General features: G+C 43.6%; 1 protein-coding gene across 2 annotated transcripts in view; it reads left to right on the top strand.

Annotated features, from left to right (window-relative positions):
- Window positions 1–15,903, top strand: part of rars1 (arginyl-tRNA synthetase 1) — a 48,503-nt gene that overhangs the window by 16,587 nt on the left and 16,013 nt on the right. For both annotated transcript variants that reach the window (XM_072512574.1, XM_072512575.1), the window contains 4 exons: window positions 2,076–2,176; window positions 10,660–10,781; window positions 12,577–12,697; window positions 15,436–15,565. In XM_072512574.1, the coding sequence (XP_072368675.1) occupies window positions 2,076–2,176; window positions 10,660–10,781; window positions 12,577–12,697; window positions 15,436–15,565 (474 nt within the window). The remainder of the gene's footprint in view (window positions 1–2,075; window positions 2,177–10,659; window positions 10,782–12,576; window positions 12,698–15,435; window positions 15,566–15,903) is intronic.

Below are 15,903 nucleotides of genomic sequence, written 5' to 3'. Positions count from 1 at the left end.
TTCCAAGTGAAAGCCAAGGAATTTAGTGGGCATCCTTTACTATTCATCATATTATTCACAAGGGGCTAACTTCTAAATGTGGTTATGCTAATATATACATGGCACATAGAGAGACTTTTAGCAACGGAGAGGAGAACAGCTGATTGGTAAATAAGCAGAGAGCAGCTTCTCTCCTCTCCTCTGCTGAAATTGAAGGTTTCAGATACCTGGGGCGGGATTCTCCGACCCCCCCCCGCCGGGTAGGAGAATCGCCAGGGGGCGGAGTGAATCCCGCCCCCGCTGGCTGCCGAATTCTCCGGCGCTGGGAATTTGACGGGGGCGGGAATCGCGCCGCACTGGTCGGCGGCCGCTAGCAGCGCACCCCCCCCCCCCCCACCCACGGCGATTCTCCGGGCACGCGATGGGCCGAGTGTCCTCCCGTTTTTTGCCAGTCCCGCCAGTGTAAATTGGAGTAGGTCCTTTCTGGTGCCGTGGGCGGCCTCTGGGGGGCACGGGGGGATCTGTCCCTGGGAGGTGGCCTGGCCCACCAATCCGCAGGCAGGCCTGTGCCGTGGGGGCACTATTCCTCCACGTTGGCTGCTGTGGCCCTCCGTCATGGCCGACTTGGAGATGATCCCCTCTGCACATGCGCTGGGATGACGCTAGCACACACTTGCATTCCCGCGCATGCGCCAACTCCTGCTGGCCAGCAGAGGCCCTTCGGTGCTGGTTGGCATGGCGCCAAGCCCCTTCGCCAGCCAGCTGGCGCGGCGCAAACCACTCCGGCGCCGGCCTAGCCCCTGAAGGTGCGGAGGATTCCGCAACTTTGGGGCAGCCCGACGCCGGAGTGGTTTATGCCATTCCTCGCGCCGGGAACCCCGCCCCGCCGGGTAGGGGAGAATCCCACCCCTGGTCAGAATTTGAAATCTTACCTTCCCGAGCTGCTCTCTGCTTATTTACCAATCAGCTGTTCTCTCCGTTGCTAAAATTGCTAAAAGTCTCTCTATGTGCCATGTATATATTAGCATAACCACATTTAGAAGTTAGCCCCTTGTGAATAATATGATGAATAGTAAAGGATGCCCACTAAATTCCTTGGCTTTCACTGAAATTCAAACTACTTTATACTAAATGCATACTAAAACTATTAGCTGTTTTTCCAGGTTAATACAAAGAACCCAAGTGAAAGTGTGATAAATAGTTAGAAGAATTATCAATTCAGATGGGATCAATTTTTAAAAATAAAGTAGTTAAGAATATGATCGCATTATCACTGGTGAAATAGCCTTTTGCTGGACTTGTTAACTCAATGATGACAGGTGGTTGGTGAAGATGTCCCGTCACTAATGGAATTCAGATCTTTTACAATAACTGAAGACGGTAGAAAGATTCTACAATATTTACTTAATCCAGAACCCCTCAAGCCAGAGCTGTCAATCATTCATGTTCTGAAAAAACAGGAATTCCTGTACCGCATACTGATAAGTAGAAATTCACAACTCATCTGGGCTCTGATTGACAAATAATGGGTCGACCTTGTATAATTTGCTTGCTGAGCATGTATGCTGACAAATTTACTCAAACAGTTGATCGGCCATGTGGACACCTCTTCTGCTTTTGCTGCATTTTGAAAATGGATAATGGAAAGCTGTTTTAATTTTAACTGCATCTGTTTCAAAAATGCAAAATAAATATTGAATTATTTTGCTATCCAACTCCCCAGTCCTTCAGGCTTTTTCCTTGCTCACTTTTGAAGGCTGTTAATGACACCATAGCCGAGATTAAAAGCTTCTTATGGCGGGAGCAGCGATGAGAACTGATAATCTGACAGATTCTGCATATGCAGTTATTTTCAAGCTTCCATGCACCTCTTCACCATTCGCACTCTTGGGAGCCCTTTCTGGTAGAGCCATGTCAGGAAAGGAATGTACAGTGCCTAGACAAGCTGGAAATACCTTCACTCAATTGCCAAACATTTAAAAAGCACACATGAGAAATCCTGCACTAAGATGCCTTCAAAACTATTTTCCATATTTTTGAGGTTTTTTTTTAAAAACTGGATGCTCTTAACACTAATTTTAATTTCTCATCTGTAGGCTTTGTCAATGTTCATCTCAAAAAAGAATTTGTCTCCAAGCTGCTGACAGACCTCCTTGTAAATGGAGTTCAGCCTCCTCCGGTAGGACCAAAGAAGAAGGTACGCAATTTACTAATACAGAAGCACAGGATATCACTTTTTTTTTAAAGAAATAGTTGATGTTAGCCTTGACTCATTAATAGCACTCTTGCCTCTAATTGGAAGATCATTGGGCTCAGTCAATGTTCCCTGCAAAATGGTGCTGTTGTATATGGCTGAGTTTTCAATGCATGGTATCTTTAAATACTTGTACGTGACTGCGAGGTACTGTATTTATTATGCGACATGGCCTGCATGGTCCCTTTCTAATGCAAACATTAATTCAGAAACTTGAACACACAGTCCAACCCTGCACTTCATTGCAGCACTGAGGGAATGCGGCATAATCTGAGCTGCTTTTTGGATGAGATATGAAACTGAGGCCATGTCTGCCTTCGGTGGATCCTATAACGTTGTTTTGAAGAGGAGCAAGGGAGTTTTCTCAAGTTACTGCCTGAAAAGATGGTGAATGCAGATCAACAGTAACTTTCTTTATATTTGAAAAGGAAACATTTGCAATGTCTCTGATAATGTGTAGAGGAGTAGGGCTAATTGTGCAGTTCTTCCAAAGAGTCCCCAACATGAGTGATGGATTGAATGGCCTCCTGTGCTGTTACGTTTCACCTGGTCTGGGCAGCACGGTGGCACAGTGTTTAGCATTGCTGCCTCACGGCGCCGAGGTCCCAGGTTTGATCCCGGCCCTGGGTCACTGTCCGTGTGGAGTTTGCACATTCTCCCCGTGTTTGCGTGGGTCTCGCCCCCACAACCCAAAGATGTGCAGGGTAGGTGGATTGGCCACGCGAAATTGCCCCTTAATTGGAGAAAATTAATTGGGTACTCTAATTGGGTCTCCTGGCTGACATGTATATCTCATCCAATACCTAAAAACAGCTGATTTAATTAAATATTGCTGTTATGGGACTTTGCTATGCAAATTTTCTACATTATAACAGTGGCAAATAGTTTTGTCCTTTAAAATGGTTGTTGGAAAGTCCACCATGTCTTTGGCAAAAGAAAAGAAATACTTGCATTTATATCATGTATTTTATAATCTCAGGACCTTGCAAAACACTTTACAGCCATTGAAATAGTTTTGAAGTGTAGTTAGCGTTATAGAGCAGAAAAGACCACAACCTGTTTGTACACACCAAGATCCCACAAGTAATGATGAAATAATGAGATGTTAAATTGTTCTGGAGGTATTTATTGAGTGATAAATAGTGGCCAGTCTTTGCTCTTCTTTGAGTAGGATCATAGGATTGTTTATGACCACATACAAGGACACGCAGGACTATGATTTAATGTCACAACCAAATGACTCGCCTCCTGCAGTGCATTACTGCATTGAAACATCAGCTGACACATTGCACTCAAGTCTGGATTGGTATGTGAGCCATGTTGAATCGGGGAACTGAGGAAGATCTATCACTGAGCCAAGACTGTCGGTGTATTAATTGAGTAACTGGTTTGGAATGATTGAGTCAAATTCCATTTTATTTTGTGCATTTCTAGTCATTTTATTCATATTTAAGGATCACATTCTGTGATTCTGTTCAAAATTCTCTGGGAATCGCCAAAAGGTAGCATTCGCGATTTTTAATTATTATTCACTAACTGAACTGTATTTGATTAAATTGTCACATCATTCTAAATGTTATAAAAGATATAAATGTAAATGTTTACCAGCTTCTGTCAATCAACCCTTTTTATTACATTTTTGAAATCTTAAAACTGCGAGGCAACATTGGAACAGGCATTTTATGTCATGCTTCAACAGCCATTGGGGAGATTACTAATCCCCAACCATGCTGCAGTGGAAGAATTTGTAATATCACATCAGAAGAGGCAAAAGCAACAAAAGAAAATCAATAAAAGCAAAGGATGAAAAAAGGTGGTTGCAGAAAAAGACAGCAAGACAGAGAAGCAAGAAGGAACCATGATCTAGAAGACAGTGAAGGCGAAACAACTTGAATTTGTATAGAACTTTTCATGTGCACAGGATATCTCGAGTGTCTCGTGGGAGATTCATTTTTTTGAGACTTAGTAACTTGTTATAGAAACAGACATTGCAGCCAAGTTGTACATAGCCCCCAACACAGCAATAACAAAGAACGATACAGCACAGGAACAGGATCAGGCCCTCCAAGCCTGCGCCGACCATGGTACCTGCTTACATTAAAACCGTATGCATTTATGGAGACCGTATCCTTCCATTCCCACCCTATTCATATATTTGTCTAGATGCCCCTTAAATGCTGCTATAGTACCTGCTCCCACCACCACCTCCCCAGGCAGCGCATTCCATATATTTACCACCCTCTGTGTAAAAAAAAAAAACTTGCCCCGCACATCAGTTCTAAACCTTTCCCCACACACTTATGTCCTCTAGTACCTGACTCTCTCGCCCTAGGAAAAAGCATCTGACTATCCATTCTGTCCATGCCACTCATAATCTTGTAGACCTCTATCAGGGTGCCTCTATACCTCTTGTCGTTCCAGTGAGAACAGACCGAGTTTATCTAACCTCGCCTCATAGCTAATACCCTCCATACCAGGCAGCATCCTAGTAAACCACTTCTGTACTCTACAAAGCATCCAAATCCTTCTGGTACTGTGGTGACCAGAGTTGTACACAATATTCCAAATGAGGCCTAACTAAGGTCCTGTACAGCTGCAACATGACTTGCCAATTTTTATATTCAGTGCCCCCTCCGATGAAGGCCAGCATGCCATATGCCTTCTTGACCACCTTATCCACATGCTTTGCCACTTTCAGTGATCGAACATGCATGCCCAGATCACTCTGCCTGTCAGTATTTGCAAGAGTTCTATTGTGTAATTCCTACATGCATTGGACCTTCCAAAGTGCATTACCTCACACTTGTCCAGACTAAACACTATCTGCCATTTCTCTGCCCAAGACTCCAACCAGTTTATATCGTGCTTTATCCTCTGACAATCCACTTACTATCCGCAACTCCACCAATTTTTGTGTCGTCTGCAACCTTACCAATCAGACCAGCTACATTTTCTTCGAAATCATTTATATACACTGCGAACAACAAAGGCCCCAGAACTGATCCCTGTGGAACATCGTTGTCACAGCCTTCCATTCAGAAAAGCACCCTTCTACTGCTACCCGCTGTCTTCTGTGCCCAAGCCATTTCTGTATCCAACTTGCGAGCTGTCCTCTGATCCCCTGTGACTTCACCTTTTCTACCAATCTATCAGTTTGACAAAGCCTTGTCAAAGGCTTTACTGAAGCCCATGTAGACAACATCTACTGCCTTTCCCTCATCTATCATCTTTGTCAGTTCCTCGAAAAACTCGATCAAATTAGTGAGGCACAGCTTCCCCTTCACAAAACCATGCTGTCCATCACTAATAATTCCATTTGCAAATGTGAGTAAATCCTATCTCTAAGAATCTTTTCCAATAATTTCCCTACCACTGGCGTAAGGCTCACCGGCCTATAATTTCCTAAATTATCCCTGCTGCCCTTAAACAATGGAACAACATTGGCTACACTCCAGTCCTCTGGAACTTCACCTGTAGCCAATGAGGATATAAAATTACTGCCAAGGCCCCAGCAATTTCTTCCCTTGCTTCCCTCAGTATTCTGGGGTAGATACCATCAGGCCCTGGGGACTTGCCTACTTTAATGCTTTTTAAGATGCCCAACACCTCTTTATTAATACCAACATGACTCAGAATATCTACACGCTCTACCCTATGCTCCTCATCCACCGAGTCCTCTTTGGTGAATACTGAGGCAAAGTATTCATTTAGTATCTCTCCCTGGTTCCATACATAGATTCCCACCAATATCCTTGAATGGAGGGCAGCACGGTAGCATAGCTGTTAGCACCGCTGCTTCACAGCTCCAGGGTCCCAGGTTCGATTCCTGGCTTGGGTCACTATGTGCGGAGTCTGCACATTCTCCCCGTGTCTGCGTGGGTTTCCTCCGGGTGCTCCGGTTTCCTCACACAGTCTGGTTTCCTCCCACAGTCCAAAGATGTGCAGGTTAGGTGCATTGGCCATAATAAATTGCCCTTCGTGTCCCAAAAGGTTAGATTGGGCTATGGGGAAAGGATGGAGGCATGGCCTTAAGTGGGATGCTCTTTCCAAGGGCCAGTGCAGACTCGATGGGCTGAATGGCCTCCTGCACTGTAAATTCTATGATATCCTATGATGATCCTTTCTCTGGCTACCTTCTTGCTCTTTACATATGTATAAAACGCCGTAGCATTTTCCTTAATCATGTTTGCCAACGACATTTCATGGCCCCTTTTAGCCTTCCTAACTTCTACCTTTTGTTCCTTCCTACTGGCTTTATTTTCTTCAAGGGCTTCACCTGTCCTAAGCTTTTTAGACCTTACGAATGCTTCCTTATTCTTTTTGACAATGTGATGCATGATTAATTAATCTCTTTTGATTGTATTTCCTGAACGTTAATTATTGATCAGGACAACAGGAAAAATTCCATGCTCGTTTTCTAAACCATACCATGGAACCTTATATTGTCTTGGATATTGACCGAGATACTCGGTCTCAAATTGATAGTAAGCAACTCATCTGAAAGACAATGTTTCAACCAATATCGTACTTCCTCAGTTCATCGATGTTACCAGCCTGGACTGTCATGCTCAAGTCCAGTTGATTGTTTTGACGCTGAAGTGGTAGTGCTATCTCTTGAGTCAAGCCAAACAAGAGAGTTGAAATCATGCTGTGACATAAAGTGAGAGAGCTAAGCAGAATGGCTTGCAGATAGATCATTGGGGTGGGGTGGTGTGTTTGGCAAAATTTAGAGAAATGCAACAAACCGAAATTAAGGTGCAGACATACAGTTGTTCCCCACATATAGTTTAGTCAGGAATTACAGATTTCCGTTCTGCGCCATAATGCCAGTCACAGCTATCTAGTACTATACTTTAAAGGGGAGGTATGGCTTATTTTCCTTGAATCCCCCCCCCGTCCAGCTCTCTTTGCCACATTATTGCCATATATTAGTGTACCACCACTGTTGGGTCAGCCATGACTTAATAAGTGGGACTCTCATCTGAGCCAAAGGTTGTGGTATCAGGTCCCATTTCAGGAGTTGAGCACAAATTCTAGGCTGACACTCCAGTGCAGTACTGAAGAGGTGCTGCATTGTTGGGGAAGACTTATTTTGGTTAAAAGCAAAGTCCTGTCTGCCCCCCTCAGGTGGATTTAAAAGATCCCATGTCACTATTTGAAGAAGAGCAGAGAAGCTATCCCTCGTGTCCTGGCCAATATTGGTCCCTCAATCAGCATCACAAGAAACAGATTGTTTGGTCATTATCCATAAGACATAAGGGCAGAATTGGGCCTTTTGGTTCATTGAATCTGCTCTACCATTCGATCATGGCTGATATGTTTCTCACCATTCTCCTGCCTTCTCCCAGTAATCACTGATCTCCTTTATTATTCAAGAAGCTATATATCCCTGTCTTAAAGACACTCAATGACTCAGCCTCCACAACCCTCTGCGGCAATGTGTTCCACAGATACACCACCCACTGGCTGAAGAAATTCCTCCTCAGCTCTGAAGGATCATCCCTTCAGTCTGAGGCTGTGCCCTCGGGTTCTAGTCTCTCCTAGTAGTGGAAACATATTCTCCACGTCCACTGTACCTAGGCGTCTCAGTATCCTGTAAGTTTTAATGAGATCTCCCCATATCCTTCAGAACTCCCATCAAGTACAGACTTAGAGTCCTCAACAGCTTCTCATATGACAAGCTCTTAATTCCCGGGATCATTCTTGTGAACCTCCGTTGGACCTCCTCCAAGGCCAGCACATCCTTCCTTAGATACGGGCCCAAAACTGGTCACAATATTCCAAATGGGGTCTGACCAGAGCCTTTTACAGCCTCAGCAGTATGTCACTGCTCTTGTATTCTAGCCCTCTTGACATGAATGCTAACATTGCATTTGTCTTCCTAATGCCAACTGAACCTGCACGTTAACCTTAAGAGAATCCTAAACTAGGTCTAAGTCCCTTTGTGCTTTAGATTTCCAAAGCCTTTTCCATTTAGAAAATAGTCCATGCCTCTGCTTCCTACCAAAGTGCATAACCTCACACTTTTCCACATTTTATTCTTTGCCACTTCTTCACCCACTGCTAGCCTGTTCAAGTCTTTCTGCAGCCTCCCTGCTTCCTCAACACTACCTATCCCTGTACATATCTTTGTACCATCTGAAAACCTAGCAACGATGTCTTTGGTTCCTTCCAGATCGTTAATGTATACCGTGAATAGTTGTGGCCCCAACACTGACCCCTACGGAACACCACTAGTCACATAAGAACTAGGAGTAGGCCATCTGGCCCCTCAACTCTGCTCCGCCATTCAATGAGATCATGGATGATCTTTTTGTGGACTCAGCTACCCGCCTGCTCACCCTAACCCTTAATTCCTTTAGTGTTCAAAAACCTATCTATCTTTGCATTAAAAACATTCAACACCTCCTCCACAATAGTCCTCAATACCGGGGCCCCGCATGGCTGCGTATTTAGCCCCCGACTCTACTCCCTACACACAAGACTGCGTGTTATAATTTGGTTCCAAATCCATCTACAAGTTTGCTGACGATACGACCATAGTGGGCCGGATCTCGAATAACGACAAGTCAGAATACAGGAGGGAGATAGAGAATCTAGTGGAGTGGTGCAGCGACAACAATCGCTCCCTCAATGCCAGCAAAACTAAAGAGCTGGTCATTAACTTCAGGAAGCAAAGTACTGTACACATCCCTGTGAGCATCAACGGGGCCGAGGTTAGCAATTTCAAATTCATAGAGGCGCACATCTCCAAAAATCTGTCCTGGTCCACCCATGTCGACGCTACCACCAAGAAAGCACAACAGCGCCTATACTTCCTCAGGAAACTAAGGAAATTCGGCATGTCCACATTAACCCTTACCAACCTTTACAGATGCACCATAGAAAGCATCCTATCTGGCTGCATCACAGCCTGGTATGGCAACTGCTCGGCCCAGGACCGCAAGAAACTTCAGAGAGTCGTGAACACCGCCCAGTCCATCACACGAACCTGCCTCCCATCCATTGAGTCCATCTACACCTCCCGCTACCTGGGGAAAGCAGGCAGCATAATCAAAGACCCCTCCCACCCGGCTTACTCACTCTTCCAATTTCGTCCATCGGGCAGGAGATACAGAAGCCTTGAGAACATGCACAAACAGACTGAAAAACAGTTTCTTCCCCTCTGTTACCAGACTCCTAAATGACCCTCTTATGGATTGACCTAATTAACGCTACACCCTGTATGCTTCATCCAATGCCGGTGCTTATATAGTTACATTGTATACCTTGTGTTGCCCTATTATGTATTTTCTTTTCTTCCCATGTACTTAATGATCTGTTGAGCTGCTCGCAGAAAAATACTTTTCACTGTACCTCGGTACACGCGACAATAAACCAATCCAATCCATCTAGAAGGACGAACAGCAGATACCTGGGGACCCCATCACCTGGTGGTTCTCCTCCATGTCACTCACCACCATAACTTGGAAATAGGTTCATAGAATTTACAGTGCAGTGGAAGGCCATTTGGCCCATCGAATGACCGGCCCTTAAAATAGAGCACCCTACCCAAGCCCACACCTCCACCCTATCCCAGTAACCCCACCCCACCTTTTTGGACACTAAGGGCAATGTAGCATGGCCAATCCACCTAATCTGCACATCTTTGGACTGTGGGAGGAAACCAGAGCACCTGGAGGAAACCCACGCAGACACTGGAAGAACGTGCAGACTGCACAGACAGTGACCCAAGCCGGGAATCGAACCTGGGACCCTGGAGCTTGAAGCGACTGTGCTACCGTGCTGCCCATATATCGCTGTTCCTTCACAATTGATGAGGCAACATCTTGGAACTCCCTCCCTAACAGTACAGTGGGTGTTCCTACACCTCAAGGACTGCAACGGTTCAAGAAGGCAACTCACCACCACCTTCTGAAGGGCAACTAAGAATGGGCAATAAATGCTGGCCTAACCAGCGACGCCCACATCCCATAAATAAATAAATTAATTGCTGTTTGCTGGAACTTGCTGTGTACAAATTGACTGCTACATGTACGGCATTGTAACAGTGACAGCAGTGAAGTACCATTGGCTGTAAAACACTTTGGGACATCATGAAAGGCACTGTGTGAATCCAGAAGTTTTTTAAAATTCCCCCAATGCTCAATATTGCTGACCTCCATCTGTGATCAGGTGCTCTAAAGCATCCTGATAATGACACTTCCCACATTGGTATTCAATGGCATCACCTTGCTGGACCTTATTTGATGTTCGTATCCACTACAATTAATGTTACAAAGTTATCGATCACATGCAGATTAGAGACTCTTGATCTTTGCTTGACTTGATTTGTGGTCCCCTCATTTAGAGCTCGCCTCAAAATTTGCTATTAATGCAGTATTGCATTGCATAAAAGTACTTATTCAGATATGTTTTCTTTATAGGTGGTGGTAGATTTCTCCTCTCCCAATATTGCCAAAGAGATGCACGTGGGCCACTTGCGATCAACCGTTATTGGGGACAGCATGTGCCGCTTGTTTGAATTTGTGGATTATGACGTTTTAAGGTCAGTGGAAATGCTAATTGTGCCCAGGATTGAATCCCACTTCACTCTTGGGGAAGTCAGTAACCCAGTTTCATAGATTTACTCTCCAACATTTGAACACTAATGCTAAAACAAAATTTGGCAGATGCTGGAAATCTGACATGAAAGCAGGAAACGCTGGAAAGATTTAGCAGATCTGGCAGCATCTGTTGAGGGAATAACAGAGTTATTGTTTAGAGGATGAGACCCATGCAGACGCGGGGGTGGGGGGTGTTCGGGCTCCACACGGGCGGTGACCGGGGCTGGGATCAAATCCCAGATGTCTCAATTTACAAGACTATAAGCCTGCAACTCACTGTTTGTGGGGGTGGTGGAAGTGGTGACAAGCAATAATTGCAAAAGGAAATGAGAAGGCCATTTGAGGGAATACACCTGCAGGACTACATGGGTAGACTGGGGGAATGGGACTGACTGGATTACATGGACTCGATATGCCAATGGAGAAAAGAGTACATAGTGAACAATGAATATAGTATACTCAATTGAAAGAAGTACATGAAATTGATGCTTCTCTTGAAGGGAGTTTTGGATGGTGAGAAGGGAGTTCGTGAAATGAGAGGTGTTGCATGAAAGGTAGGGGATGATGTGTTTGGTGATGGCATCACACTGGAGATGGCAGAATGGCAAAGTATGATCTGTTGAATACATGGACTGGTGGGGTGGATGGTAAGGTATACAAGACACTAAAAAACTTGGAGCAGATGCTTTCTCTTGTGGGGCATTCTAAAACGAGAAGTCATAATCTTAGAATAAGAGGTCCCAAATTTAAAACATATTTGAGGAGAAACCACTTCTAAAAGGTTGTGAATCTGTGGAATTCGCTACCCCAGAGTGCGGTGGATGTAGGGACAGTGAGTAAAGTTAGGGGGACAGACAGACTTTTAATTGGTAATGGGTTGAAGGGTTATGGAGAATGGGCAGGACAGTGAAGTTGAGGCCATGATGGGATCAGCCATGATCACATTGAGGGTGTTTTGGCTCAGGAGGCTAAATTGTCTGCATCCGCTGCTAGGTAATGTGTTCGAGAGAGGAGATGCTCTGGCTGATTTCGTCATCCAGCTCTTGGTCTGTAGCATTGTAGGTAACATGAGGAACACCTCACTCGAATGGTGGAGCAGACACAATAGGTCGAATAGCCTAATTCTGCTCCTATATCTTATGAACATGTGTGAGGGCAAAGGGACCTATCATTGTTCTGGGAGGTAGGGGAAGTGGTGAAAGCAGAAGTGTGAGAGATCGATCGGACATAATGAAGGTCCTAGTCAATCACACTGGGAGGGAGGAAAAAGGAAGCAATATCAGAAGTCCTGGTGTGGAAGGTTGCATCATCAGAACAGATGCAACGGAGAAACTGGGGGAATGGAATGGAGTCCTTCCAGAATGTAGGATGTGAGGAAGTGCAGTCAATGTAGCTGTGTGAGTCTGGGTTTATAGTAAATATTACTTGATAGCCTATCCCTAGAGTTGGAGACAGAGTCGTCAAGAAAGGTAAGGGAAGATTAAAGAATAGAAACAAAATTGAGGCAAACCGGTCACTCCTGGGATGGTCGCTTCAACAATCGGCAAAATGTACCATCTGAAGCTATCCCAACTCCAATGGATTTGATTCCCAGCACACCCATCATCTTACGCAGATGGAACAATGTTGATGATTATTAAATAAACACAGTAGCATGGTTTAGGTGAACATAATGAAAATGTTTTGTAATTCTACCATGTTAGAACCCTATTTAAATTTCATCTTTGTTGATTTCAGGATAAATCATGTTGGTGACTGGGGAACACAATTTGGTATGTTGATTGCTCACTTGCAGGACAAGTTTCCAGATTACCTGATCGTTTCCCCTCCAATTGGTGACCTCCAGGCCTTCTATAAAGTAAGTTTCCTCTCCTGTTGTGCAAGGTGTTGAGACATTAATTCTGCAGTTATAGACCTGAGTTTAACAAGTTAACTTCAGTGATATAGTAAAATTACAATCGTTGACGTCCCACGTCACCACTCAGTGGTAAAAACATAATTTTAAAATACATTTCCTCTCCCCTCCCAGTTTTTCTCTTTTCCTCTTTTTGCCAGGTTTCCTTTTCCCTGCAAGGCTTCTGCATGTTTTTTAGATTTACTACTTTGACTTTCTTAAGTGAGATAACTGACAGACTATCTGCTGTCTCCCTTTAAAGACACACAGCCATCACATGCTATTTTATGCCAAAATCTTTTATGTGCCTCAAGCATTCATAACCCTTTTCTTTCCTTTGTTAAGCAACTTCAGCATTAAAAAAAAATATTCTCAGGACGCGAGAGTTGCTGGCAAAGCCACTAGCTGTTGTCGGGAAGCTCGTGGTGAGATGCCAACTTGAGCTGCTGCAGTCCATGTGGTGGAGGTGCCACCATCACAATATTATTTGGCAGGGAGTTTCAGGATTTTGGCCCAGCGAAGGAGCTGGATAGTGTGTGAATTGGAGGAGAACTTGGTGGTGATGCTATTGCCATGACCTGATTACCCTTGTGCTTCCAAGTTGTGGCACTCCTTGGTTAAGGGCACCAAAGATATCATCTTGCTGACATAATGGAAGAGAAATTTAAGATCCACTAATTCAACTTTCAGTGATGTGAAAACTGATTGGAAATGCGAGTTGTTTTGTCCAGAAACAAAACTGGGCCAGCCATATAAATACTGTGGCTAGAAGATCAGGTCAGAGGCTAGGGGCACAGTGGTAGCAGAGTGTACCATCTACACGATACACAACATCAACTCACCAAGGCTCCTTTGTCAGCATCTTCCAAACCCACAACCACCACCTCGGAAGGGCAGCAGATACATGGAAACACAACTACCTACAAGTTCCCTTCCAAAGCATCCATCTTCCTGACTCTTAACCAAATCCTTCATTGTCGCTGGGTCAAAACGCTGGAACTCCTTTCCTGACCGTGCTGTGGATATTCCTACAACACACGACCTGCAGCGGTTCAAGAAGGTGGCTCACCTCCATCATATCAAGGGCAGTTAGGGATGGGCAATAAAAGCTGGCCTATCCAGCACCGCCCACACACCATGAAAGAATTTAAAATAAAATAAAAAGACTGGGAGCATCTAATAAATTATAATCCTGTGCATTTAATAGATTTATGCATAAACCGTCATCAAAACAAAACATCCCTCAAGAATATATGTGCAACTAGTTTTGATGTTTGGCTTGTTCGTTGTTCTGAGATATTTATAATTTACACACTGATATTTGATTACGGCTTCTGAGAGAACTGAAAATTGCCTGTATCCCACCAACAGTTTTGCAAGAGTCCTCTGAGGATGGAGATGAGAGTGACCTTCCTGATATTTCACTCCCAAATCCTCTCTCAGAAAGTCATAGCCGAGATCAGGAACTTTTAATTTATCTCACGGAAAAATTCATTAAGCTTGTCCTCCTTGGCGAGTTGCAATGAATTGGAACTTGAGAGGAAAGAACTGTAATTTTATGACTGGCTTCCACCTGTTGAATATTAACCACCTCTATATTGTTCCCAGAGTCAACACAATTTGCCCAGATCTTCTGTAGTGGTCAACTGTTAATGAATTTGAAGTAAATTTTATCATAGCAGTAAAGCCATTCGTTTTGCTCCATCGTTCATTGTTTGTTGATTTAACGCAGATAGTTTCACGTTTTAATAGGTGAATGATGATTATGTTGGACTAATTACATGGAAATGGACTCATCTTGGTGATCATGATCTGCTCGAGCAGTTTATCATCTAAAATGCAAGATGACATTGCCATTGTAGTCACTGTCACTCACTCGTCTGTCTATTTCATGCATAAATGTTAGAGATGGTCAGTTTTCACTGAATGGAAGGTGTCTTTTTATGATGGTTGTCAAGACAGCTTGAATGCTCCATTAAGATGTACCATACAAACTTTTCTGAAAGATTAAATTTGTGCTGACTGCAGATTACTGGAATTTAATCTTCAATTATTGAGCTATAATACTGCTTTATATTTATAGAGTTACGTAGAACGCGCAGCACAGAAACTCATCTGGCCCATAGCTATGGTTGTTATATGCATGATCATCCTCGCACCACTCTTAATTTGCACCGATCGGCATAACCTGCTATTCCTTTCTCCATCATGCTTATCAAGCTCTTGCTAAAATGCATCTCTGATATTCCCTTCAATTACTCCCTGTGGCGAAGTGTTTCACTTTCTCATCATTCTCTGGGTAAAGAGGTTTTTCTGAATTCCCTGTTGGTCTTATTGATGGCAATCTTACATTTCTGGCCTCTGGCTTTGGTCTTGCCCGGAAGTAGAATTGTCTCCATGCCTACCCCATCTAGCCTCAGCTCTAGTATTCTAATAAATATTTTTTTTACAACTTCTTAAGTGGCTTAATATTCTTCACGTAATTAAGAGCCCAGGACTGATCACAGTTCTCCCAAGTGCAGTCTTAGTTAAGTTTAACATAATTTCACTGCTTTTCAATCCTCTCCCTCTAGAAATGAAACCCAGAACTTAATTCGTTATTAACATTTTTTAAAGTGTAATGCTTTATTATAGCCACGAGTTGAGCATGCCTGACCTTTTATTATGTTTTGAAATTCTCAGCAATTGTCATGTGCTTACAGGACTCCAAAAAGAGATTTGATGAGGAGGAAGCCTTCAAGAAGCGGGCATATGAGTGTGTGGTGCTGCTTCAGAGGCACAATCCAGAAATTTTTAAGGCCTGGAATATGATCTGTGATGTTTCTCGGAAGGGTAAGCTAGAAATCCAAGTTAAGGGACCCTAACAAAGGAAAAGATTTAGCTGGGATTTGTCAAGAGGTCAAACCTATTTCTTTATGAGACAATGAGGGACTTTTTAGTTTGACTCTTGAGATTTTCAGTCGAGATGGCCTTTTTTAGGTAATGGTTTTGGTACAAATCGGCCATGATCTGATTTAATGAGAACTGAATGATTACTATGTTCCTGCAACAGTATTTCTTACAAACAATATTTACTTCCTCGTGTCTTTTCTGTATTTTATGGTAAATTCGATGTTTTTAAAAATGCGTGTCTGATGAAATTAACACTTAGTTTCTCACATGATATTTCT

Source organism: Scyliorhinus torazame, chromosome 7, assembly GCF_047496885.1.
Source record: "Scyliorhinus torazame isolate Kashiwa2021f chromosome 7, sScyTor2.1, whole genome shotgun sequence".
Taxonomy (NCBI): Eukaryota; Metazoa; Chordata; class Chondrichthyes; order Carcharhiniformes; family Scyliorhinidae; genus Scyliorhinus; species Scyliorhinus torazame.
The sequence above is the reverse complement of the archived record's forward strand: the minus strand, read 5'-3'. Positions and strand labels throughout refer to the sequence as shown.